The 26,442-nt window shown below is 37.3% G+C and overlaps 1 protein-coding gene across 1 annotated transcript in view; it reads right to left on the reverse strand.

Moving 5' to 3' along the window:
* Positions 1 to 958: 958 nt before the first annotated feature.
* Positions 959 to 26,442, reverse strand: part of DEPDC1B (DEP domain containing 1B) — a 93,204-nt gene continuing 67,720 nt past the window's right edge. The window contains exons 8-11 of the mRNA XM_012775640.3: positions 15,322 to 15,488; positions 13,337 to 13,513; positions 2,857 to 3,042; positions 959 to 1,704 (exon numbers count right to left, since the gene is read on the reverse strand). Of these exons, the coding sequence (XP_012631094.1) occupies positions 1,543 to 1,704; positions 2,857 to 3,042; positions 13,337 to 13,513; positions 15,322 to 15,488 (692 nt within the window). The 3' untranslated portion in view covers positions 959 to 1,542. The remainder of the gene's footprint in view (positions 1,705 to 2,856; positions 3,043 to 13,336; positions 13,514 to 15,321; positions 15,489 to 26,442) is intronic.

Below are 26,442 nucleotides of genomic sequence, written 5' to 3' on the forward strand. Positions count from 1 at the left end.
GGTATTGGTTATGTTTTATGATCCCTCCATAAGTATGTTATACTTATTTAAAAAATTAATTTTTAAGAAAAGAAAGAAAACAATCACATATACTTCCATAGATAAGCAATAGGAAAGGAGATTCCAGAAAATAAACTCTGCCTTGGAGGGCAAAGAGAACAAAAAGCATTTAATAGAATTGTTCTTTGCTCTAAACAGAATGCCAAAGTCTCACAATAAATCCTGGAACACTAAAAATTTCCCATTACATTACATAATTGGAATGTAAGGTGGTACCCAAAGCAATAGGAATATTTTTATCCATTTTTAAATAAGCAAACTCTGTGTCTGCTGTAGGAGGCATTCTGCTACGAGAGAATAGGGGCAGATCTCAAGTGCAAGGAAAAATCAGTCCAGAGAGTACCACAAGCCAATTAGTGGGTGTTGCTCTCAGCTTTTTGGGTAATTGCTCTCAGAGGAAACCTTCCAGGTGCTCCATAATCCAAGTGCACCACTATTTTACAAAAGGGCAAAGCAAAGCAAAAAAAAATTAACAAAAGACTCTCCTAAAGTTCAGTACAAAAGCCCAAATCTCACTTCTTATTTTCTTACAGAAATAAATGGCTCATGCGAGAATACTGGCAAGGGCATTTAAGGATGTTAACTGATCTAAATACCAAAATTTAAAAAAAAAAAAAAAAGAAAACACTAGGTATGGTATAAAAAAAACAGTATTTATTTACATTCCATGTACTTTCAAAAGGATGAAAATGTATTTATAAAGAAATAGTCTCATTTTATGTAACTGATCTGTATTTCTCATAAAAATAGCAAAGATTTCACTTAGAATCACAGGTCTAAGGTAACCCAAATAATTTAATCAATTCAACCTTCCAGCTTTAGCTAAGACTGAAACTATACTTTTGTAGGCAGATGAAAATCCACTATACTTATAGGTAAAAACCAACTAATATATATGTTATAAAAATACCAGCTTTAATTAAATCTGTCATAGCATCCAACAAATCTGCAATAAAAGACAGCCATCAAAATATAGAACAATGAGATTTTTGTACAACAATGAAAAATGGAATTTACATAGGAGAAATCACAAATGGCTATTAAGCCAATAGCATCACAGTAACAGTATACAGTGTCTTTCTTATTCAAGTATACACAGTGTTTTTAAGACTTGGTTATAACAAAGACATCAGTCACTAGGATGTACACAACTATTACAAACACCATGAAAAACAAATAAAAAGATGAAAATACTTTACCCTTAAATTTGGTAACAATTCCAAACATGTTAACATTGCCATATATTTGACTCAATTGTTTTTATTGACTTGTACACTTTAAAAATAGCACAGAATTTTATAAAAATACTGATAATGGCTCAACATTTTTTAAGTCAGATAATCTTTATCTGAATTTCAGTAGTCTATGTTTTTTGCATTTCTTCTTCAACCACCTTAGTCCTTCTCCTAACCACGAATCACTCAAAACAACATCAACAACAACAATAACAGAAGGTCTCTAACCCCTGTTGCTATGGAAGTATTACATCCGAAAACTTCTAGTTCTTTGAAATGGTTGGAAAGGCTTTTTTAGTGCCCACATTAGTAGCTGTGGTTTTGGTTTGGGTTTTTCAGAAAACAGAAGTGCTTCACTTTCTGGTGTAGGAAATCGTTCTCGGTAGACTTCAGGATAGGATTTCTGAAACTAAAAAAAAAGGTCCAAGAAGAGTCAAAAAGACATACAAGAGCCAATAAAATTAGGCAGCCACATTTTAAATAAGAGTTTCTGATCCCATGATTTCTTGTTTTTGTTTTTTTCTTGTTAAATCATTTGATTCCGATTTCTATAGCACTAATTCATCTTTTCTTTGACCCAAGCTTCAAATACAGTTTTCTCGTTAGTCATATTTCTTAAACATTCCCCACAGCCAACTATAAATAGACCTCACTGTTAAAATATTCACAAGTAACTCTGACTTGAAAATAACTTATGTTCTATACAGTTTAAGAAAATTTCAGCCCAATTACATGTCACCATCTCCCTGCTTCTCCAACTCTGCCCCACCAGCTTCTGCCCAAGTGGAAGAGAGAACATTTTGGTATATCTTAGTGAAAAGCTCACAGAGAGCCAATGTATTTTTCCTTTGATTTTCACCACTGAACTCTTCTCCAAAATGAATCTGGGATTATGATTAGGAATGTAGAACTCTGGTGCTCTGTGCATAGTCCTACATTTGCAGCGTGACCTGGAATCCAGCTGTGAAGAGTTCCAGTCTTTAAAAGCAAAACCATTCACTTGATCGGGGATTGATCTTTAAGAATGGTCAGAGTAAACCTATTTTGAGTTGAAAACTATTGTCTAACATAATAGGAACTAAAACTTAGTGCTACCTGAGGCAAGAAACCAATTTGATTGTGGCTATCTAAAGCCAATGGCTTTTAAACTAGACATTTTACACTTGTGAATTCCATCTGATTTGCCTTTCAAAAACATCAAAAGAAATCTGCCCTCACTGATAGCTTCTCTGAACTTAACAGAACTGTACTGATAATTTACATCATGCCACATATCAAAACAAAGGACAAATATTACAGAATAGCTCCATAACTGCAAAGTTTGATAATGGCATAAGATCTACATTGGAGAATAAAGATCTGAGAAACTGACCACAACTGTGTAAATCAATGAGACTTCTGGAATATATGAACTGAATAATATACTTTCAAAACTTCTATGTCTCAGAAGATGAGACTTGTATGAAACCTCTATACATATTAAAATAGAGGAAAAAAGAAAAAACAACATAAGAACAAGTAGGGAGAAGAAAAAATGACTTATAAAGAATATCCTTTTTACCTGCTTCAGTTTTTTCTTTTTCTCTTTGCTGGAGAGTTTAGGGTCTGTTATGACTTCTTCCAACAAGGCTGCCAGAGGTTCCTGAGAGCCATATGCTCTTTGATATTCAAATTCTTCCGGACTAATTTGACGGCAAAATGCCGGAGCAGATAAAGTGATATCCATATCAGCTCCTGGGTATTTTATCTGAGGCAAAAAGATTAGTAGTGAAAGGAAATGATGCCTTTTCAAATAAATTACAAAAATTAGTTCAGATCAAATATCGCATATCTTCTTGCACTGTAGGAATGCCATGTCATTCCTCTAAATTTTATTGAGGGAAACTATATAGAAAACTAAATGTAGTCCCATAACTTCAAAATAATATGATTTAAAGTGACACTCCTTTTATTTCAAAATATTAAGGGGGTACAAATGGTTTTGTTACATGGATACTTTGTACACTTAAATCAGGGCATTTGGTGGGTCCATCACCAGAATAATGTTCACTGTATGCAATAGGTAAGTCTTTACCCCAACCTCTTCTCCCAACCTCCCCTCTTCTTGCTTTCCAATGTCCTTTATATCTCGTTGTGTCCATGTGTACCCATCGTTTAGCTCCCACTAATTAGTGAGAACATATGGTATTTGGTTTTCCATTCCTGAGTACTACACTTAGCATAATGGTCTCCAGTTCATCTAAGTTGCTGCAAAAGATATTATTGCATTCATTTTTACACTGAGTAGTACTCTATGGTGTGAGTGTGTGTGTGTATACACACCACCTTTTCTTTACCTTTTACCTTCACCTTTTCTTTCTTCAATTGATGACCACTTAGGTTGGTTCCACATTTTTGCAATTGTGAGTTGTGCTGCGATAAACATTTGAGTACAGGTGTCTTTTTGAAAAAATGGCTTCTTTTCTTTTGTGTAGATACCCAACAGTGGGATTGCTGGATTGAATGGTAACTCTACATTTATTTCTTTGAGGAATCTCCATACTGTTTCCCAGAGAGGTTGTACTAATTTAAAGTCCCACCAAGACTGTATTAGCATTTGTATCTTTCTGCATTCACACCAGCATCTATTAATTTTTGACTTTTTAATAACGGTCATTATAATAGGTGTAAGGTGGTATCTCATTATAGTTTTAATTTGCACTTCCCTAATGATGAGTGATGTCGAGTATTTTTTCATATGTTTGTGGGCCATTTCTCTTTCTTCTTTTGAAAAACTTCTGTTCATATTTTTAGTCTACTTTTTGATGGGGTTGTTTTTTTCTTGCTGATTTGTTTGAGTTCTTGTAGATTCTGGATATTAGTCCTTTGTCAGATGTATAGTTTGCAAATATTTTCTCCCATTCTGTAGGGCTGTCTATTCACTCTGTTATTTCCTTTGCTGTGCCGAAGCTTTTTAATTTAATTAAGTCCCATTTATTTATTTTTGTTTTTGCTATATTTGCCTTTGGGGGTCTTAATCATAAATTATTTGCCTAGGCCGATGTCTAAAAGAGTTTTTCCTACATTTTCTTCTAGAATTCTTATAGTGTCATACCTTAAAGTCTTTTATCCATCTTGAATTAGTTTTTCTATACAGTGACAGATAGGGATCTTGTTTCACTCTTTTGCATGTGGCTATTCAGTTTTCCCAGCACCATTTATTGAATAGGGCATCCTTATGACAGTGTATGTTATTGTCTGCTTTGTTGAAGATGAGTTGGTTGTAAGTAGATGGTTTTATATCTGGAGTCTCTATTTTTTGTTCCACTGGTCTATATCTCTACTCTTATTCCAGTAAGATGCTATTGGGTTACTATAGCCTTGTAGTATAATTTAAAGTCAGATATTATGCCTCCAGATATTTTCCTTTTGCTTAGGATTGCTTTAGCTGTTGGGGATCCTTTTGGTTCCAAATGAAGCTTAGGATTATATTTTCTAGATCTATGAAATAAGACATTGGTAAACCACTTTAGGTAGTATAGACCTTTTTTTTTGAGACAGAGTCTCACTCTGTTGCCCAGGCTAGAGTGCCGTGGCGTCGGCCTACCTCACAGCAACCTCAAACTCCTGGGCTTAAGCAATCCTTCTGCCTCAGCCTCCTGAGTAGCTGGGACTACAGGCATGCACCACCACATCTGGCTAATTTTTTTCTATATATTTTTAGTTGTTCATCTAATTTCTTTCTATTTTTAGTACAGACAGGGTCTCACTCTTGCTCAGGCTTGCCTTGAACTCCTGACCTCGAGCAATCCTCCCACCTCAGCCTCCCAGAGTGCTAGGATTATAGGCATGATCCACCACTCATGGCCTGTATGGACATTTTAATGATGTTAATTCTGCCAATCCATGAGCAAGGGATGTTTTTCCATTTGTTTGTGTCATCTGTGACTTCTTTCATCAATATTTTATAATTCTCCTGGTAGAGATCTATGACCTTGATTTAAGTTTATTCCTGGCCCGGCACAGTGGCTCATGCATGTAATCCTAGCACTCTGGGAGGCTGAGGCGGGTGGATTGTTTGAGCTCAGGAGTTAAAGACCAGCCTGAGCAAGAGTGAGACCCCGTCTCTACTAAAAATAGAAAGAAATTAGCTGGACAACTAAAAGTATATAGAAAAAAATTATCCAGGCATGGTGGCGCATGCCTGTAGTCTCAGCTGTGGTAGGAGGATTGCTTGAGCCTGGGAGTTTGGTGTTGCTATGAGCTAGGCTGATGCCATGGCACTCTAGCCTAGGCAACAGAGTGAGACTCAGTCTCAAAAAAAAAAAAAAAAAAAAAAGTTAATTCCTAGGTATTTTATTATTTTTGTAGCTATGGTAAATGGTATTGAGTCCTTAATTTGACTTTCAGTGTGACTGTTATTAGTATATAGAAATGCTAATGATTTGTATACACTTATTTTGTAACCTGAGACTTTGCTGAATTTATTTATCAATTCTAGGAGTCATTTGGTGGTGGTTTTTTTTTTTTTTTTTTTTTTTTTTTGAGACAGAGTCTCGCTTGTTGACCAGGCTAGAGTGAGTGCCGTGGTGTCAGCCTAGCTCACAGCAACCTCAAACTCCTGGGCTCAAGCAATCCTTCTGCCTCAGCCTCCCGAGTAGCTGGGACTACAGACATGTGCCACCATGCCCAGCTAATTTTCTATATATATTAGTTGGCCAATTAATTTCTTTCTATTTTTTTATAGTAGAGACGGGGTCTTGCTCTTGCTCAGGCTGGTTTCGAACTCTTGACCTCGAGCAATCCGCCCACCTCAGCCTCCCAGAGTGCTAGGATTACAGGCGTGAGCCACCACTCCCGGCTTGGTGGTGTTTTTAAGGTGTTCTAAATACAAGATCATAGTTTGACCTCCTCTTTCTTCATTTGGATACCCTTTATTTCTTTCTCATACCTGATTGCTCTGGCTAGGACTTCCAATACTATGTTGAATAAAAGTGGTGACAGTGAGCACCCTTGTCTTGTTACAGTTCTTAGGGGTAATGCTTTCAACTTTTCCCCATTCAGTGTGATGTTGGCTATGAGTTTGTTGTACATGGCTTTTATAATTTTGAGGTATGTTCCTTCTATGCCTAGTTTTTTGAGAGTTTTTATCATGAAAGGGTGCTGAAGATTATCAAATGCCTTTTTTGCATCTATTGAGATTATCATATGGACTTTGTTTTTCCTTCTGTTTATGTGGTGAATCACATTTACTGATTTGCATATGTTGAACCATCCTTGCATCCCTGTGATGAAACCCGCCACTTGATCAAGGTGAATTGTCTTTTTGATGTGTTATTGAATGTGGTCTGCTAGTATTTTGTTGAGGATGTTTGCATCTATGTTCATTAAGATATACTGGTCTGTAGCTTTCCTTTTTGGTAGTGTCCTTTCTTGGCTTTGGTATCAAGGTGATACTGACTTCATAGAATGGGTTAGGGAGGATTCTCTCCTTCATAATATTATGGAATAATTTCTATAGGACAGGTATTAGTTTTTCTTTGTAGGTGTGATAGAATTGAGCTTTGAATCCATCTGGTCTGGGGCTTTTTTTTCTTGGAAGATTTTTTTATGATTGCTTCAGTCTCACTGCCAGTTATTAATCTGTTTAGGATTTCTATGTCTTCCTGATTCTGCTTGGGAGGTTATGTGTTTCCAGAAATTTATACATTTCCTCTGAGTATTCTGGATTGTTTGCATAGAGGTTTTAGTAGTATTCACAGATGATATTTCACATTTCTGCAGTATCAGTTGTAATATCTCTTATTTCATTTCTAATTGAGCTTCTTGGATTCCCTTCTCTTTTATTTCTGGTTAATATGGCCAATGGTCTATTGATATTACCTTTCTAAAGAACTAACTTTTTGTTTCACAGATCCTTTGTATTGTTTTATTGATTTCTATTTCTTTCAGTTCTACACTGAGCTCTGTTATTTCTTCTCTTCTGCTGGCTTTAGGTTTGTTCTTCTTTTTCTAGTTCCTTGAGATGTGACATTAAATTGTTAATTTGTGATGTTTCTGTCTTTTTGATGAAGGCATTTAAGGCTATGAATTTTCCCCTTAGGATTCTTTTTACTATATCCCATAGATTTTGAAGGCTTTAATCCCCTTTGTCATTCAGTTCAAGGAATCTTTTGATTTCCATCTTAATCTAATCATTAACCCAAGGATCATTTGCCATCAGGTTGTTTAATTTTCATGACTTTGTGTGGAATTCTTTCTCTTGGAATTGATATCTAGTTTTATTCCACTGTGGTCTGAGAAGATACATGGCATGATTTTGATTTTTTTGAATTTTCTGAGACTTGTTTTGTGCCCTAAGATATGATCAATCTTGATCAATATCCCATGTGCTGATGAAAAGAATGTATACTTAATAGTTTTAGGGTAGAATGTTCTGTAAATGTCTGTTAGGTCCATTTGTTCTAGAGTCTCATTTAAATCCATTGTTTCTTGATTCATTTTCTGCTTTGACGATCTGCCCAGTTCTGTCAGTGGAGTATAGAAGTCCCCAGCTATTAAGATGCTACTATTTATTTATTTGCTTAGATCTTGTAGAATTTGCTTTATGAATTTGGGAGCTCCTATGTTAGGTACATATATATTTAGAATTGTTATATCTTCTTGTTGAATTGCTCCCTTTACCATTATATAATGACCATCTTTGTCTTTTGTAACATTGTTGATATAAAGTCTATTTTATCTGATATAAGAATGGCTATACCTACTCACTTTTGGCCTCCCTTTGCATGGAATATTTTTTTTCATCTCTTTACCTTGAGTTTGTGTGTATCCTTGTGGGTTAGAAGTGTTTCCTGAGGACAGAAGATACTTGGGTGGTGTTTTTTCATCCATTCTGTCTTTTAAGCAGCACATTCAGACTGTTCACATTGAGTGTTAATATTTATATGTTGGATGCTATTCTTTATGTTCATCATGTTGGATGATCCCTTACTATTTTGTTTTCCCTCTTGTGTTACTGTTTCATGAGAGTTGTGAGCTTTAATTTTGGGGTGTTTTTACACTGGTTGGTATCTATTGTGTTGTTCCATGTATAATGCATTTTTGAACATTTCCTGTAGGGCAGGTCCAGTACTGACAAATTCCTTTAGTGTTTGTGTGGGAAAGTCTTTATTTCTCCATCATTTATGAAAATTAGTTTTTCAGAGTACAAAATTCCTGGCTGGCAGTTGTTCTGTTCCAGACAACTAAAAATGGGGTCCCAACCCCTCTGGCTTATAAGGTCTCCAGTGAGAAGTCTTACTGTTAGCCTGATGGGTTTTCCTTTCCTTTGTAGGTTAGCTGTGGCTTTTGTTTTGCAGCTTATATAATTTTTTTACTTCATTTTGACTTTGGCCAGGTTGGTAATTATTTGTCTTAGAGATATTCTATTTGCTATGAATCCTAATGGTGTTCAATGACCATCTTATATCTGGATATCTAAATCTCTGGTGATACCAGGTAAGTTCTCCTCAATAATTCCCTCAGATGGTTTTCCATGTAAGGCTACAGTTTTAAATATGAGATTTTTACCTTTTTAAACCCAAGATCCATTTTAATAAATTAAAAAAATTCTTGTGCCTTGTAATAAGATCTGAAATTTAAACAAATCAAACATAATGACTAAAATAATTCAAAACTTTTATAATGTTGGACATACATGGTGAACTATTCAGGCTCTTTCCCACCTGTGGAAAGTTTGATTCTCCCCCACTTTGGGACAGATAGAGGCATGTATTTAGCTAAGCTATTATGTAGAGAGAGGTAATATGACCATCTCCAAACATTTTACCCATGAGAATCAAGTGAAAACAACAAATGTACAGATACTGCATAAGGCAAAAGGGAGAAAAGAAAAATAAGAGAAAAAAAGAAACCAAGATCTAAAAACCAAGACCTGTAAATAAATGAACATATATTAAAAATATTTAATTTTAGAGTCCAGAGTCTTTTCAAAATTATAGTACCCTCCTGTTTTCATGCAGTGTATGAAATTTCCACTATTACATTCACATTTTTGGTTTAATATTTTTTTCTATAAGTCACAGCTAAAAATAAATATGTTGCCAAGAGGGGTTATTATTATACATTAAGCACATTCCATGCCTCAATATCAGTTTATCAGATCAAGTAGAGACGACCTAAGAGAGACTGAGCAGAACCCTAAGGGAAAGCGACCTACACAGGACACTTCCTTTTTTATTTGAAGAAGAAGGGCAAAAAACCAGAAAAAGGCCAGAATAAAGGGTAAGACCTAGGTAAAGTGTGACAGCCAGAAGCCTAGGGCATGAGAAAAACACTAGATACCCAGGAGTGAAGGGCACAAGAAGAGTTTCAGACAATAGATAGAAGGCTTATGTCAAAAGCATTGCCTACCTCACAAGTTATGCCAGAGTCAGCCCTGAAACCACCACAAAACAAATCACTGAAATAATACAAGCAACACTGTGCATTTTCAGAGAAGCACTGCTCTAACTAAATGCGCTATGGCATAGGGGCTTAGGGGCCTATTAAAGAGAACCAGAGATCTTAAGCTCTGAGTGCTAAAAGAAACAATTGCTTGGCAATTCTGCTGTGTACTTCCAAGATAGAAAAAGTAATTGGACAATTGAGTAGTCATTGACTTTATTCAGTTCACATTGCAGGGCCTCTTCACAAGATCATGTTTACCTGAAGTAAAATTAATCAACATAGCTCAGCCTTCCGATTCTCACTTGACAGCAAAGGGCTCATGGGGCTAAGTTTCTATAACATATGCCTGTGCTATGTATATGAATACACAAACCTAGCAAGTATACATGGCAAAATTGTAATTGCTACATTTCCTTGCAGAAATTCAGTGAAGTATTTCTTTTTATTTTGACTTTTTTTAAGTTTGGCTCATAAAAATATCAGGGGAAAAAATATTAAACAGCAGAGAGATTACACTTTTTACATATGAAAATGGCAAAGTTATGTAGGAGTGTTAATGGGGATATCCAAAATGGACAAGGGTGCAAAGAAATGAATGCTCAACTTTCTTGTATCCCTGACAGGAATGTAAACTGAAACAATCATTCTAAAGGGAAATTTGGCAATATGCTATCAATACTTAAAATCTGTTCATGGCCCTTTACCAAGCAATGCCATTACTAGGAATTTATTCTTAGAAAATAAGCATAGATCAGCCAAAAAAATCTAGCTATAAAAATATTTACTGTTATATTGCTTTTAAAACAGGAGGAAAATCATAGAAACAATTTAAATACCAACCAAAAAGTAAATTGTGGTATATCCATATTATAGAATACTATGTTACTAATAATGATGTTGTAGAATAACAATAATAATAACAACAATGGCAGCTACAAATTAAAGGTTTACAATATGATAAACATTATTTTAAGTACTTTACATGTAATAAGCCATTCAATTCCCAAAACAACCCAATGAGGTTAAGTATTATTATTCCCATTTTATGCATGAGAAAAGAGAGATGTTGGGACAGATGTTGAAGTAAAGACATTATATAACTTATGTAAACCACAGTTAACAAAGGGCATGTCATGAATTCAAACCACTCAGCCACAAAAAACAATGGTGATCTAGCACCTCTTGTATTATCCTGGATAGAGCTGGAGCCCATTCTATTAAGTGAAATATCACAAGAATGGAAAAACAAGCATCGCATGTACTCACCATCAAATTGATATTAACTGACTTAACTGACCAACACTTAAGTGCACATATAGTAGTAACACTCATCAGGTGTCAGGCACGTGGGGGGAAGGAGGGGATAGGTATAGTCACACCTAGTGGGTGCACTGTGCACTTGTCCGGAGCCGCAGCTCCTGATGGCTGCCACAACCTCACATAGCCAGCCTGAGACGGATGCCTGGTCATGATCGGGAGACAGAAAGTGCATACTTTCTGTTCCCCTGAAATGACGTAGCCCCCAGACCCTTTACTGCCTTCCTTATACGGTTATCCTTTGCCTCTCGGAGAAACCCGCCGAGCTACTGGCATATAAGTCTGCACTCTGTTCCTAATAAACAAGACTTGATCAGACTCCAGTCTTGTCTCCATTTCTTGTGTCTTATGCCTTTCCCAGGTCCCACTCCCTCCTCCGAGGACCCCACTAATAACTGGTCCTGCGGGTCGGGACATGCACTATCTGGGGGATGGACATAGGTGGGGCAAAGGCAATAAATGTAACCTAAACATTTGTACCCCCATAATATGCTGAAACAAAAAAATTAAAAATTAAAAAAAAAATTATGCTCTAGAGTCTGCACTCTTGGCCACTCTGTTGTCAATCAAAAACATTTAATGATGTGGGAAATTTTCCTCATTGTATTATTAAGAGAAGGAAGGAAGAAAGGAAGGAAGGCAGGCAGGCAGGCAGGTACACATGCTGACAGAAGATAAACACACACAAAAATAACTGAAAGATTATAATACTGAGTATGAATATTTGGTGTAACAAATTTTTAGTGTGTACTCTCTTTATTTTCCAAATTTCTTCAATGTATTTGGTTAATTACAAAAAAATAGAAAAATTTTTTAATTTTTAAATTACATACTATAAAAAGCTGACTATTTAATGATTTTCATAACACCTTGGGAGGTAGCAGTTCACTGGTCCTTAATTGTGGAGTCTCAAAAAGTGCTTAAGAGAAAAGAGGTCCAATCAGTCAGAAGGAGCCAAGCAGACCTTCTGCCTGCCTTTACCAAGTTTCTGCCCCCACAGGCTGACATACAAATCCTACTTTGGAGTTCACATGATAGTAATATGTTACATTTCTTTTCCTTCATTTTAATATAACCACCACCATAATAGCAGCTACCTTTTAAAGAGTATCTTCCACATGTCTGAAATTCACAGTAGGGGTTTTACAGAGTACTATTTTTTTGTTTTTTAAAAGATAGGGTCTCACTATGTTGCCCAGGCTGGACTCAAACTCTCCTGGGCTCAAGCAATCCTCCTGCCTCAGCCTCCCAAGTAGCTGGGGCTTCAGGAACCAGGGATGTGCCTCCATGCCCAGCTCTTTACAAGATAGTATTCTAATCTTCACAACTTTATGAAGTAAGAATGGACCATTTTAACACTTGAGGAAAGTAAAATCCAGAGAAGTTGAGGGGCTTGCCCAGAGTTATACAACTAGGAAAGGGTAAGCCAGGAATTTGGCCAGGATTTTATGACTCTAATGCCAGTGTTCTTCTACCACATCATGTTTTTTAGAGAGGCAATATGGCAAAACAGTTTAGAGCATTGATTTTGGAGGCTGTTTGCATCAGTTTAAACTCTGGCTCTGTGACTTTGAACAAGTTACTTAAGTTCTCTGTGCCTGAGCTTTCTCATGTGAAAAGTGAGAATATTGGCCGGGCGCGGTGGCTCACGCCTGTAATCCTAGCACTCTGGGAGGCCGAGGCGGGCGGATTGCTCAAGGTCAGGAGTTCAAAACCAGCCTGAGCGAGACCCCGTCTCTACCATAAAAATAGAAAGAAATTAATTGGCCAACTAATATATATAATATAAAATCAGCCGGGCATGGTGGCTCGTGCCTGTAGTCCCAGCTACTCGGGAGGCTGAGGCAGGAGGATTGCTTGAGCCCAGGAGTTTGAGGTTGCTGTGAGCTAGGCTGATGCCATGGCACTCACTCTAGCCTAAGCAAGAAAGCGAGACTCTGTCTCAAAAAAAAAAAAAAAAGTGAGAATATTAATAGTATCTAAGTTGCAGGACTATTAAGAATCAAGATATTTGTTGCACATAAATCATTTTTATCAGTAAGTATATACAGATTCTGAACAATCTCATTCAAGGAATTTGCAACCAAAAATATGCAGCGTTGATAAGTATGCATTCCATAAATTCTTCAAAGATAATAGCGATTACATGTAGCACTATGTGCCAAAACCTTTTGTAAGCACTTTGTACATATTAATTCACTTAATCCTCATAAGAAAATGTCCCAAGAAGCCTAGCAAGCTTACATGGCTTTCCACTGCCAATCTTATAGGACTGATAATATCCTTTCCTTTACCTGGACTCTTCGTAGATGAGCGACACGCTCCTCTATGGAGGTCTGCAAGGCCAATGGGACTTTCAGAATTTCCTGGTAATTGTCCATCAGAAACGTCACCAACCTAGCAGCTAATAACTCATCCAAGTCCACTTCATCCTTGGAACACAAGATGCAACGGGAAAATGTCTGAACCATCTAAAAAAGGAGGGTGGGGTGGGGTATGGTAAATAAACACAGATGAGTTTTTTTCTGAACTGCATGAAATCTAATTTGCAAAAAGCAAATGTGAATAGTCAGTGAGAAATGGCCCAAAGCACAGGGTGCACATCCTACCAGGCACCTGGCCATCTCAGGTGGTGTATCATCTCACCAAATAGTATGTACGAAATGTGCATCTTCTCTTTAAGAGACTTTTACAGAGAGATGCCTGTCTAAGCATAATTTTTAAAGGCATCCCCTTTTATATATGATTTTAAATATATGGGTATGTGTGTGTGTGTATATATATATGCATATATATAAACAAATTCTGAAAATTATTATCACTATGACTTGAACATGTAGCACTTTCAAGTTCAAAATACATCATAGTCATTTAGTCAAATAATATCCTAATTTCATTATTGATTTTTGAAAAATTCTGTTAAACAATTTGTATGCCTCAATCATTACATTTTTCCCCAGTCAGCTTATTTTCTCTAGGATTTTGGATGTGTATTTGACAATCATCTTTGAACAAAGCCATGGGACTTTACAAGAAATGTATTAAGTGATGAGACTCTCCTCATGGCAAGCAGAAACATAAAATATATTATAGCATATATATTATATAATATAAATTCATATTAATTATTCCATTCTTAATACTATCCTTTGGACTGACTTTCTTATCTTTTCCTTTTCCTATTAATTTTACTGCTGACAATCTTCCTTTAAAACCTATAAGCATGAAATTATGTAATTCTGTTTAGTAAGATTTCATTTCATCAACACACTGGCAGAGGTTTTTTTTGCCTAGTGAACCATAGACCCCAGGGAATCTATGAACGCCTTGAAATTGTATGCAAAATTTTCACATATATTCTACATGGGGAATAGGTACAAAGATTTCTTTACCTTTCAAAAAGGTTCATTAGCCCTCTACCCATCTGTTCACCCAACAAAAGAGGTCAAGAATCACTCTACTGGGCATGGAGTGCTCCTCTGATCTTACTCCATTACTTCTAAAAGTGGGCCAGTGGATCGCCAGGGAGTACACAGCGGTTTAGCAGGATACAGAATGCACATATATTCCACTGAAGTACCAATTTTGCTTCAAGACTTTTTTTGAGGAAAATTAAGAGATTTTGCTAGTATGTAAATCCTAAACATAAACTCTATTTAAAAACATATGCTGTTGAAAACAAGAAAGTAAAACAGTGGTTACAAGAGGCTGGGGGTACAAGGGGTTGGAAATGGGGAATGTTGGCCAAAGGGTACAAAGTTCCAATTAGACAGGAATAATTGTTAATAGTCTATAATATAGCACAGTGACCACAATTATAATAATGTATTATATGTTTCAAAATTATTAAAAGAATAGATTTCTAATATTCTCACCATAAAAAAATGTTAAGTTGGTGAGGTGATTGAATCTTTAGCTTGATTGAATCTTTCTACAAGGTATACATAGATCAAAACATCACACTGTACCCTAAAAATATACACAATTATTATTTGGCAATTAAAAATAGATAAAAAATAAATTTTAAAAAATAGTGGTAAAACAGGACGCAGCAGATATCTCTATATTCAGAGTCTGTCCCCTACTCAGTGTTTACGCGTCATTATGTTCTTTAAGACACTTAGACCAAAAGTACAATACAAGTCTGGGTGGACACCAGACCATGGCTCTTTAAGCAAGCCTGCCTTGCACATTCCTCTGATCTCCCAAACTGGTAACCTTTACTCAGGTGAATTTCATTCCAAAACTTCATCACATCAGATGTTAAAAGTCAACCTACCAGTGTTCGGGTGCCAAAACCATCACACAGTGGTGGCATCTCCTTGTTTAAGCAGATCCTTGCCATCATCCTCATCAACAGCTGTAACTTTCTCCTATTTTCTGGAGGCAGGAGCAGGCAGCAAATTTGAAATGCTTCAATTGCCATTTTCTCTTTCTGTAACAAACCTGAATTAAAAAAAATAATTTTTTTTCCATCTTTTAAAACTTACAGCCTACTTGACTCTGTAGGTTCACATTTTTATGAAATATGCATTATTAAAATCACATCAAATATTTTCACATATTCAACTGACACGGAAAATGTCGGGCACTCGGACATGGCCGCTTGCTGCCTCACCGTCGCTCCGCATCTCCTCGGGTCAGCACTGCGTGTGGCCAGTGGCTGCCCCACAGCAGAGAGCCTTGGGGCCTGTGCCGCCAGGGCCTGCTTGTCAGAATGCCCCCGGGCCCTCATGCTGCCGCCTATTTCAGGCCGTGCTGCTTGCATGATCCTGATTGGGTAATTTTTGAATCCTACTGTTGTTGATTAGATGTTAAAGCTTGTTGCTGATTGGATGTTAAAGCTCGATGCTGATTGGATGTTAAAGCTTGTAGTTGATTGGACACTTTTTGAGCCCTACCAAGGGTATAAAAGTAGGAGGAGAACAAGGAAGGGGGGGGCGCGTCAGAAGATCAGAAGACAGGAAGAGAGCTGTAACACTTGCTGGGTTGAGCCTGCCGGAAGAATCAAGACTATTCTCTGACTCTTCGTGTGCTGCTCGGTTCTTTCCGGGTCAAGATGTAACACTAGCTGTACATGTTGCCGCAACACTACTGGGCCAATTGAATATAAATACATTGTCACTCACAAATCATCATGGAAAATATAAACCATCAACCAGGGGTGACGAATATATGGACCCAAATACAGCTATTTTCTCCTCCCATACGCTAGACAGATGTAAGTAAATTTTCACAGCATTCTTTCCCACTGAACCAGGAGCAGCCAGGCTAATGCTAACCTAACCATCAAAACTCATACTGTTAACAGGTCCAAGAGCAAGAACATCAATATGCCACTGCTGCCCTGAATTCTCCCCTGTGTATTATTTTCTCGTGATTAGCAGGGTCACCATCTCACATGTCTCTCAAAGACCAAGTACTAGGATTAATGCTGACATAGTCAGTTCACTGCCAAATGTCTCCACTTCTTTCTAAGAACACCTGTCAAATAACCCTTACTTCCACTTAGGCTATTTTTTGTAGTTGAATGTGCTGATTCCATTGTGTTATATGCCTCCTTCCTCACCTCAGCATATCCAACCTTTTTAAGTTCCTACTAGTCTTTGACTTGGAGGCAAAAACCATCTTTTACACTGCATAAATATTTGCTAACCACGTATGATATACCGGAAACTGTGCTAGGTCCTGGAAATACAAAGATATGCCAGGCCCCTTCCTTTGAAGAGCTTATACACTACAGGGAAGAGAGATCCATAAACAAATAAGTGTCAAAATGTGAGAAGGGATGCCAGAGATATCTGCAAGGGGCACAGGAAGGGAAGTGTGTCACTCAGTATGACTGCAGCATAGGCTGTGAGAGCAAGGGCTTAGTAGAAGTGAAGTTGGAAAGGCCAGCAGAGATGAGGTCTTAGGAGGCCCTGGATGCCAGACTAAGGAGCTTGGCAGTGGATGTGCATGGGAGGGAAAGCAAGGCAGTAGGAGAGAGCTTTTATATGCCAGGTTCTGATGCAAGAAGTGTTCGGGAAATGCTGCTATTGACTAGCATCATCATGATCTATGCAAACCTGCTTTCAATTCTGCACAATCAAATCACAGAAAGAAAAAAGGTTTATGCTCATATTGTAATTTATTCTTTCACTTTTCAAAAAAGTAGTTATGAAGCTTTGCCTGTATTCCAGGAAATGTTTTAGGAGGGGATATATAGTAGGAACTAAAACAAAATCCCTGTCTGATCCCATGGACCTTACCTTCTAGCAGATAATAAACCAAGAGATATAGAAATATAGTATCAGGTGCAAAAACACTATGGAGAAAAAGTGAAGCAGGAAAGGAGATAGGGAGTGAAAGGATATGCTCGGAAAAAACATTCCTACCAGGTCAGGAAAGGCACCTGTCTAAGGAAGAGACATGTGAGTCATGATCTGAAGGAAATAAGAGCAAGCTGGGGAAATATTGGAGTGACAACTTTAGAAAGTGGAGGAAACAACAATTACAAAGGTTGTAACATGAAAGTATGCTGGGAGCATTTGAGGAGCAGGAATGAGGCCAGCATGAAGAGAGAAGAGTGTGTAAGGAAAAGACAACTCAGAAAAATCCATTGCAAGGACTGGTTAGGTCTACAACACTATTAGATTTGAACCACAGTTAAGCTACATAATTGATTAAGTAGGATTCTGTAAGTTGATCTTGCAATTTAGCCATTCTTTATAACAAGGGTTCCGAACCTATGGTGAATTATATAATTATTTCAATATATATTACAACATAATAATAGAAATAAAGTGTACCATAAATGTAATGCACTTGAATCACCCCAAAACCATCCCCCCACCCCCAATCCATAGAAAAATAGTCTTCCATGAAAACGGTCCCTGATGCCAAAAAGGTTGGGAACTGCTGCTTTTTAGCACTGCTTCTAAGAGTAGTGGGAGGGATGGAAAGAGCAGAATATTATGTGTTCCAAGCTACCTGCTTGGAAAGGTTTAGGACAAAACCTATCAGTTTGAAATAATTTATGAGATAAAATTGAAAGATTAATTCATTTCTTCCTTCCAAAATGTATAAAAATTGGTAGTCCCAATTTGCCTTACCTGCTCATCATTTTTTTTACCAGTTTTGTTTATTGATATATCTCTAGTAGCTAGAAGAGTACCTAGTACATCACAGGTACCAATACATTGTTTTGTGTGAATGTATGAATGAATGAGTAAATGAATATTTGCATGAAGGAATGAGAATGATCCACCCCCCTTTTGGGATTAGAGCCAGAATATCAGGGGTAAGTTCTAGTTCTTACCAATTGTATATCCTTAGACAAGGCACTTAATCTCCATGAATCAGTAAAATGTTGTTATTAATAGCAATCATAAAACCAAATAAATGTAGTAGATTGGGGGTCCATGGCTGTACAGAGGAGCCAAGTGAATTAAAATTTCAATAGCATCAATCATAGCTACCAATTCATTAAAGTATTAAAACTAAACTTGGGAAAAAATATGAAATTAATCAGACATAACTCTGGCTAGATTTTCTTAAAATTCTGGCTAAGAAAGGTACTACACAAGACAAAAGTGAATTTGGCTCTGGGCCTTGTAATGACAGCAGGTAAAATTCTGCAATGTCCCAATATAGGTATATTATTGAGTAATAAATCATATAATTCTGCCCTCCCAAATGCTAACTACCTAAATAGCTGCATAAACTCATTACACAGTATGGAAGGCAATATAAATAAATGTAAACATCATCCCCATTATATGGGGATTCACCATGCATAACATGTTACACCATGTGTAACATTCACCATGCATAATTCAGAAGCCTCTGTCACAATTATTACTCTTGTCAGTCACTGGAAGATTTTCATGTCTGCATTATTATTATATGCAAAAAGATATATATGGCTCCCTGATGTTAGAAGGCCCTTTAACAACTCAAACTTTTCTTGCCTTTTTAGTTGAAAGAATGTAGATGTTTGTGAGTATCTGTGAAAGAACTATCACTGCAGTAAACAGTCATTTGATAGTTGGCTTCTTTCTACAGAAGTCGTTGTTGGAATTGCCTATTAATAAACAGGCATAACCTCATTTTATGGTACTTTACTGTGCTTTGCAGATACTGTGTTTCTTATAAATTGAAAGTTTGTGGTAACTCTGCATTAGGCAAGTCTCTTAGCATCATCTTTCACACAGCATGTGCTCACTATGTGTCTCTGTGTCAATATTTCCAACTTTTTCATTATTATTATATCTGTGAACTGTGATCAGTGATTTTGATGTTATATTGTAATTGTTTTGGGGTATCACATACCACATCCATGTAAGACAATGAACGTAATTGAATATATGTTGTGTGTGTTCTGACTGTTCCACCAACTGGCTGTTTCCCCATCTCTCTTCCTCTCTTCAGGCCTCCCTATTCCCTGAGACAGAATAATATTGAAATTAGGTGAACTAATAACTCCTCAGTGGCCTCTAAGTGTTCAAGTTTCTCACTTTAATTCAAAAGCTGGAAATGATTAAGCTTAATGAGCAAGCCATGTCAAAAACTGAAAGAGACCAAAAGCTTGGCCACTTGCACCAAACACCAAGCAAAGTTGTGAATACAAAGGAAAAGTTCTTGAAGGAAATTAAAAGTGCTACTCCAGTGAACACATGAACTATAAGAAAGTGAAACAGGCTTATTGCTGATATGGAGGAAATCTTAGTGGCCTGGATAGAAAATCAAACCAGCCTCAACATACCCTTAAGCCAAAGCCTAATCTATAGTGAGGCCTTAAATCTCTTCAATAATATGAAGGCTGAGAGAGATAAAGAAGCTGCAGAAGAAAAGCTGGATGCCAGCAGAGGTTGGTTCATGAGGTTTAAGGAAAGAAGTCATCTCCATAACAGAAAAGTGAAAGGTTAGAGCAGCAAGTGCTGATGCCAAAGCTGTAGCAAGTTATCTAGAAAATCTAGTTAAGATCAATTGATGAAGGTAGATAAAAACAGATTTTCAATGTAGACGAAACAGCCTTATATTGGAAGAAGATGCCATCTAGAACTTTCATAGCTAGAGAGAAGCCAATGCCTGGTTACAAAGCTTCAAATGATAGGCTGACTGTCTTGCTAGGGGCTAATGCAGCTGGTGTCTTTAAGTTGCAGACAATATTCATTTACCATTATGAAAATCCTAGGGCCCTTAAGAATTATATTAAATCTACTTTACCTGCACTCTATAAATGAAACAACAAAGGCTGTATGACATCTGTTTACAACATGGTTTACTGAATATTTTAAGCCCACTGTTGAGACCTACTACTCAGAAAAAAGATTCCTTTCAAAATATTACTGCTCATTGATAATGCATCTATTCACTTAAGAATACTGAAAGACATGTACAAGGAGATGAATGCTGCTTTCATGTCTGGTAAACAATATCCATTCTGCTGCCCATGGATCAAGAAGTAATTTTGAACTTCAGGACTAATTACTTAAGAAATACATTTCATAAGGTTATGTCTGCCAAAGATAGTAATTCCTCTGATGGATCTGGGCAAAGTAAATTGAAAACCTTCTGGAAAGGATTCATCATTCTAGATAGCATTTTGAATATTCATGATTTATGGGAGGAGGTCAAATAACAACATTAACAGGAGTTTGAAAGAAGTTGATTCCAACCCTCATGGATGATTTTGAGGGGTTCTAGTCTTCATCAGAGGAAGTAACTGCAGATGGAAATAGCAAGAGAAATAGAATTAGAAGTGGAGTCTGAAGATGTGACTAAATTGCTGCAATTTCATGATAAATCTTGGATAGATGCAGAGCTTCTTATAGATGAGCAAAGAAAGTGGTTTCTTGAGAAAAGGAAAGGTGGCTGACTAGAGATGTTGGTTGCCAGATCATACTGGAGGGAAGGAAGGGTTTCAAATAAAGTAGAGGCAGAAATGGACACAGCTCAGGTGTAGTTCGGAGAAAAGGTGCCTGAACCTACTGCAGATTTCACGGAGAGAAACTATAAAGCAGAACAGGAAGAAAAAAGATATCAGCAGAGATCAAACCCAGAGAAGCCTAGAGCCTGGTGAAGAGGGTAGGTGGAGGTTTCATTTCTCTTTCCCTCACACTTCCAGTAATCAGCAGGCTGCCAAGCTGCTTGGGAGCTTTTCCACCCTTACAAGCCCAAGGGCTGCTGCAACCAATGAACTGGAACCTTTGTGAAAATAAATCACTGGGATTTCGGCCCCTTCGGAGGTCACTCGCCATAGCCATCAGAGCCAAGAGGGCAGATGCCATACTGCTTCTTCATAGATAGCACCCATTTGTTTACCCTATGAGGCTCCAGCACTTCAGTATTCACATCACCTGTTCCCACAAAGAAAGTTCCCAACTCTTGCCCAGATTGCGGTAGGCCCCAGAGAATGTGTGATCCCACAGCTTAGACATTTGTGAGGGCTTCCATCCAGGGAGAAGAACCAGAAGAGCTGGAGTGCCAGCTCTTCTCCATTCAAATTCTCTTCCTCCCTCACCCACTGCAACTGAGAGGGTTGATTCGGCCAAGACTGTCAAAAGTACCCACCTCCTCTCTGCTGGTGCTCCCTCTAGTCTGAGGTTTCCATGGAGAGTAGGGCCAATACCTTTCTCCTTAAGGACCTACAGTGGACCTAGGAGTACACAGTCTGGGAGTTTCCTACCCACTGGCATTCTAGGAGACGTCCATCAGCTGGTCAGGCAAGCAGGCTGGATCTCTTACCCCCAGGACTCAATCAGGTTTCTTGGGGGCCCAGAGAGGAGATTTGAGAACTAAACTCGAGAGGCAAGGGGACCCATGTGAGCAGACCTGATAGCAGAGTGCAGTGTGGGTCCTAGCCACAGCAACTGGTAAAGAACCTATCCCCCCCTGCAGGGGTGGGGAATCTGAGGCATGTGGGGAATCAAGGCCACATGTGGCCCTCCAGATCCCCAAGTGCTGCCCCTCAACTGAATCCAAACTTTACAGGACAAATCCCTAGATAGGGGTTGTGGGGAGAACCTCAGCCAAGTAAGACAAACTCCTGCCTGTGCAACTGGCATCAGCAGTCTCCACGATGGTAGGACAGCACCCCATATGCGTGGTTCTGCCCCCATAATCCCCAGGTCCACCTCTGAAGCTCTCACTGAGCCTGAGCCCAAGGCTCTGCCCCTGTAGCTCCAGGGCCCCCATGGGGCCTGTGACATACCTGCCCCCATTTTGACTGAATCCAAATTTTACAGAACAAATCCTTTAATTTTTATTAATACATTTTGTTCTTTTATATTTTTATTTTATTTTTAAATGAACATATTTAAATTACCAAAGAATAAAATTAATTTCCATATAATAATCCTCCCAGATTGACTGGCACAACTGGAACATTAGTAAGTCATAAGGGCTAAATTGACAGCTGCTAGGCTCATAATTTAGTTCTAACTTCCCCCGCCTGACTGGCACCACTACTACATGAGGCTGGCTGGCAAGAGTTTATGGAAGTCAAGTATGCTAGATTGTTATGAGCTTTTGACGATAATGCACTGTGTTTCTGTTTGAAGTGCAATTTGTGAATAGGTGCATAGCTTGACAGCAATTTTTACAATAATCCTGTCTACTTAACAACCCATTGTGTCAAAGAAGACCAAGAGAAAGCTAAAAAAAGAAAACAGATTTTTTTTAATGAGGATTGGGAATTGCAATATTATCTTGTTTCTGCTAAAGATAAGATGATTTGCTTGCTTTGTGATACTGTAATATCAACATTAAAGAAATTCAATGCTCATCAGCATTATAACTCTTATAAGGACCACAAATATTTTAAATTAGAGGGATAGGTGTGAAAGGTTGTATTTCAGAAATTAAAAGATGAAAAGCAAAAGCAAAGACAATTTTTTCAAAAAGCAATAAGAACTGGAAATAATGCCACTGAAGCAACTTATAGAGTAGCTTCTATAATCAGAAAAAAAAGGAAAGCCATTCAATGATGTATAAATTGTGAAAGAATGCATTGTTGAAGTTGTAGGGTACCTTAGACCCTACAAACATTTCAAAGTACAGACAACTGCCTCTTTCAAGGAGAACCATAACTGACTGGCAGCATGAATTAGCCTTCAATTTAACAGAACAACTTCACGCAATACTTCAAAAGGAAAATATATATTATTCAATCACTTTGGATGAATCAACTGATACTACTGACTTGGCACAGGTTTTATGCTTCATTCGGGTAATAACAGAAGATTTTCTTTGCTAAGAAGAGTTACCTGCTTTGGGTACTCCTGCAAACAGAACATGGGGAATAGATATCTTCAACAAATTTCAAGATAAATGTTGTGAATTTGGTAAATTTAGTGAGTCTATGTACAGACAGTGCACCTTCCATGACAAGAAAATATGAAGGGTTTATTGTACAGATTTTTAAAAAAGTATTAACAGATCCAAATGCTCTCACTTCTTTTCATTGTATCGTGCATCAGCAAAATCTCTGTTATTATTTTAAGTGACACTTTGCAACAAGTTTTAAGTATCATTAACTATATTCATGCAAATGCAACATGGCATGGTCAGTCTTATAACATGCTAAAGTTGAACGATGAGGTATTCAATGTGAATCTGCCATATTGTTCTAAGATCCAAGATCAGGTGTTTCCCAAAATTTTATCTCTGCAAGAACAGATAAATTTTATGAAGAACAGAATCACCGATGTGAATTATTGAAAGAAGACTTCTACAGTAATGCAGCATTTCTGTGTGATATCATGTCAAATCAAAATGACTCGAATACTTCTTTGCAAGGTAAAACTGAGTCTAAATATGATATGTGGCAAAAAATCCAAGCATTTGGAATAAAGCTATCATTTTTCAAAACACTTCTTCTTCAAAAGGAAATTTCCAATGAAAATTTTCCCCAGTTAGCAAAGGTCATTGATGAGCAGGATGATATATGCAAATCATTTGAAGAATACACAGCTGTTACAGACTTATTAATTAGAGAATACAATGAAAGGTTCACTACAAATCATTTGAAGAATACACAGGCTGTTACAGACTTATTAATTAGAGAATACAATGAAAGGTTCGCTGACTTTGAGAATCATGACAGCACACTCAAATTAGCATTTCACCCTCACCTAGTTGATATCACCAAGTCACCTAAAGAACTAGAGATGGAATTGATTGAGCACTCAGTAGCTGACATTTTAAAGTCATTGTTTGATGCTAAGAAAGAGCCAACTGGAATATGGGAAAATGCAGTAGAATACCCATGCCTTCGGCAACATGTCCAAAAAATACTTTCTTGCTTTTCACCCACTTATTGCTGCAAATCTATTAATACATTCTCCAACCTAACCCAAATCAAGACACCCTTAAGGTCACAAATGACTGATACCCATCTAGAGGATCAATTGAAACTGGAGACTTCCCTGCTACAACCAAATATTCAAATGCTTTCCAACAAAAAGCAGACACAACAAAGTCATTAAAAGGTTAACTTTAAAATTAATAAATAGTTTTTCCTTTTTTGAAATTATTAAGTACATAGTAGTTAGAGTTTTACAAAATAATGTGCATTTTTAAGAATATCTAATTGAAGTTTCTTGAGTGCAGCCTTATTTGATTTCAGCTATATTAATGCAGCCTTCCAACATGAAAAGTTTCCCCACCCTTGGGATAGATGATACTTAGGCCATGATGATCACATGATAGGTTCAAATTGAGTGCTTTATGTGATAGCTACATCTGTCACACTCTTTCCTAGTCCCCAGTGGTTACATCAGATTTCTATTTTCCAATTATTAGGAGCACAAATTTTTCATTTTTGCAAAGTAGACCTGATCATTCCACTAATATGTATTGTCAACAGCAAACTATTTCTTATGTGAGTCCAAAAAAGAAGTGAAACAAGAAGACTTTTGAGAGGGCCTGGAGTTCCAAGAAAGGACCAAAGGACCACTGTCTGTTCAGCCAGAGAACAGACTAAAAAAGGGTTAGTTGTAGTTCTTGAACAACCACAGGAACAAAAAAAGACATGTCACAGTTTCATTTTCACTAAGAACAGGTATAAAAAGGAAAATGTTTATACGAAGCCAAAGAATTTAGACGACACATCCATTGACAAGAACTTCTTGCCTGAAGAAACATAGCAAGAGGGACTATTTCCCCAGAGATTTTTAAGGAAAAGTGAACAGATCACTTTTAGGAAATGTTTAAAAGTAGATATAGATTCACCCATCCACACAAAATGATGCCCTTTCCTGCATGAAGCATTTTCAAGCTGCTATAGGATTTTTATTACTTCTTTTGCTTTTATGCTGAGAAAGACCTTTATTGACCCACACACCAAATATCAACTGTATTGTACATGTGCACTCTTTACATTTAACCCTCTAATCCAGTTAGAATTTATCCTGCTGAAATGGGTGTGAGAAAAGTCTTGAACTTTTTTCCCCCAAAGGTTTGTCAATTATCCTAGTGACAACTGACATAGTTTATATATTCAGTTATAGCCTGGGAATACCTGGGCATTTCCCTAAATTTCTACTTCAAGTACCTAACTCCACTTCATTCCAATAATCATGGTAGACAGACAATATAATAATTATATATATTGGGAGGTGATTCAACATCATTACCTTGGCCCATCTGCATATTCAAAAGCTGCAGTCATAAGCCCTGGGCCCTGAGAGCAGATAATACCACCAGCAAGAACTTTGGACTAATATAGACAAGAGCCCTCTGTCTGGATAAGCACACCAACTAGGCATTCTTCGAGAACAAGAATCATTTTCCCTTAAAAAGTACCATGAGATAAGGACCTTGAGATAACTTGAAGAAAATAAGGGCAGAGACGTAACAAGGCAAAGATGGCACACAGCTCTGGAGGGTTTCCTAAAAGTTACTAGACAAAAGATCCAAAGAATGGAAAACCTAAACTTATGGATATTTCAAGGTTAAAAAACACAGGAGGAGATCTCAACCCTTGAGTTAGATGATGCAGTGCATAATCAGTCTAGTGAGTGGCAATGACATTTTCTAGATTTAACATTTAGGAGAAAGGGAACAGCAAAAGAGCTGTTATCTCAGTCTTTCAGCCTACTAGCAAATAAATCAGGAGCTGAGGCTCAACTGCCTATAGGAACAGACAAATGATATAAATAAGCGAATGGATTTAAGCAAACTTGATCTCAGAGTCTGAAAAGCAATGAGGAGTATTGGAGCCTTGGCAAATTGGAGTGCGTGCCCATGAAACACTTGCTTCTTCTAGAAGAGGCACTCACCCACAGCAGTTTGTACCACTGAAAAGTAAACCCAAAGCTGTCAGATCTTCTAATTTTTCTAAAAATAGCCAGAAATATGAATTTTTACAAGAATCTCCTATTTCTTAAAGTTTAACAGTTTAATTAAATTTTGT

Source organism: Microcebus murinus, chromosome 11 (assembly GCF_040939455.1).
Source record: "Microcebus murinus isolate Inina chromosome 11, M.murinus_Inina_mat1.0, whole genome shotgun sequence".
NCBI classification, from domain to species: domain Eukaryota; kingdom Metazoa; phylum Chordata; class Mammalia; order Primates; family Cheirogaleidae; genus Microcebus; species Microcebus murinus.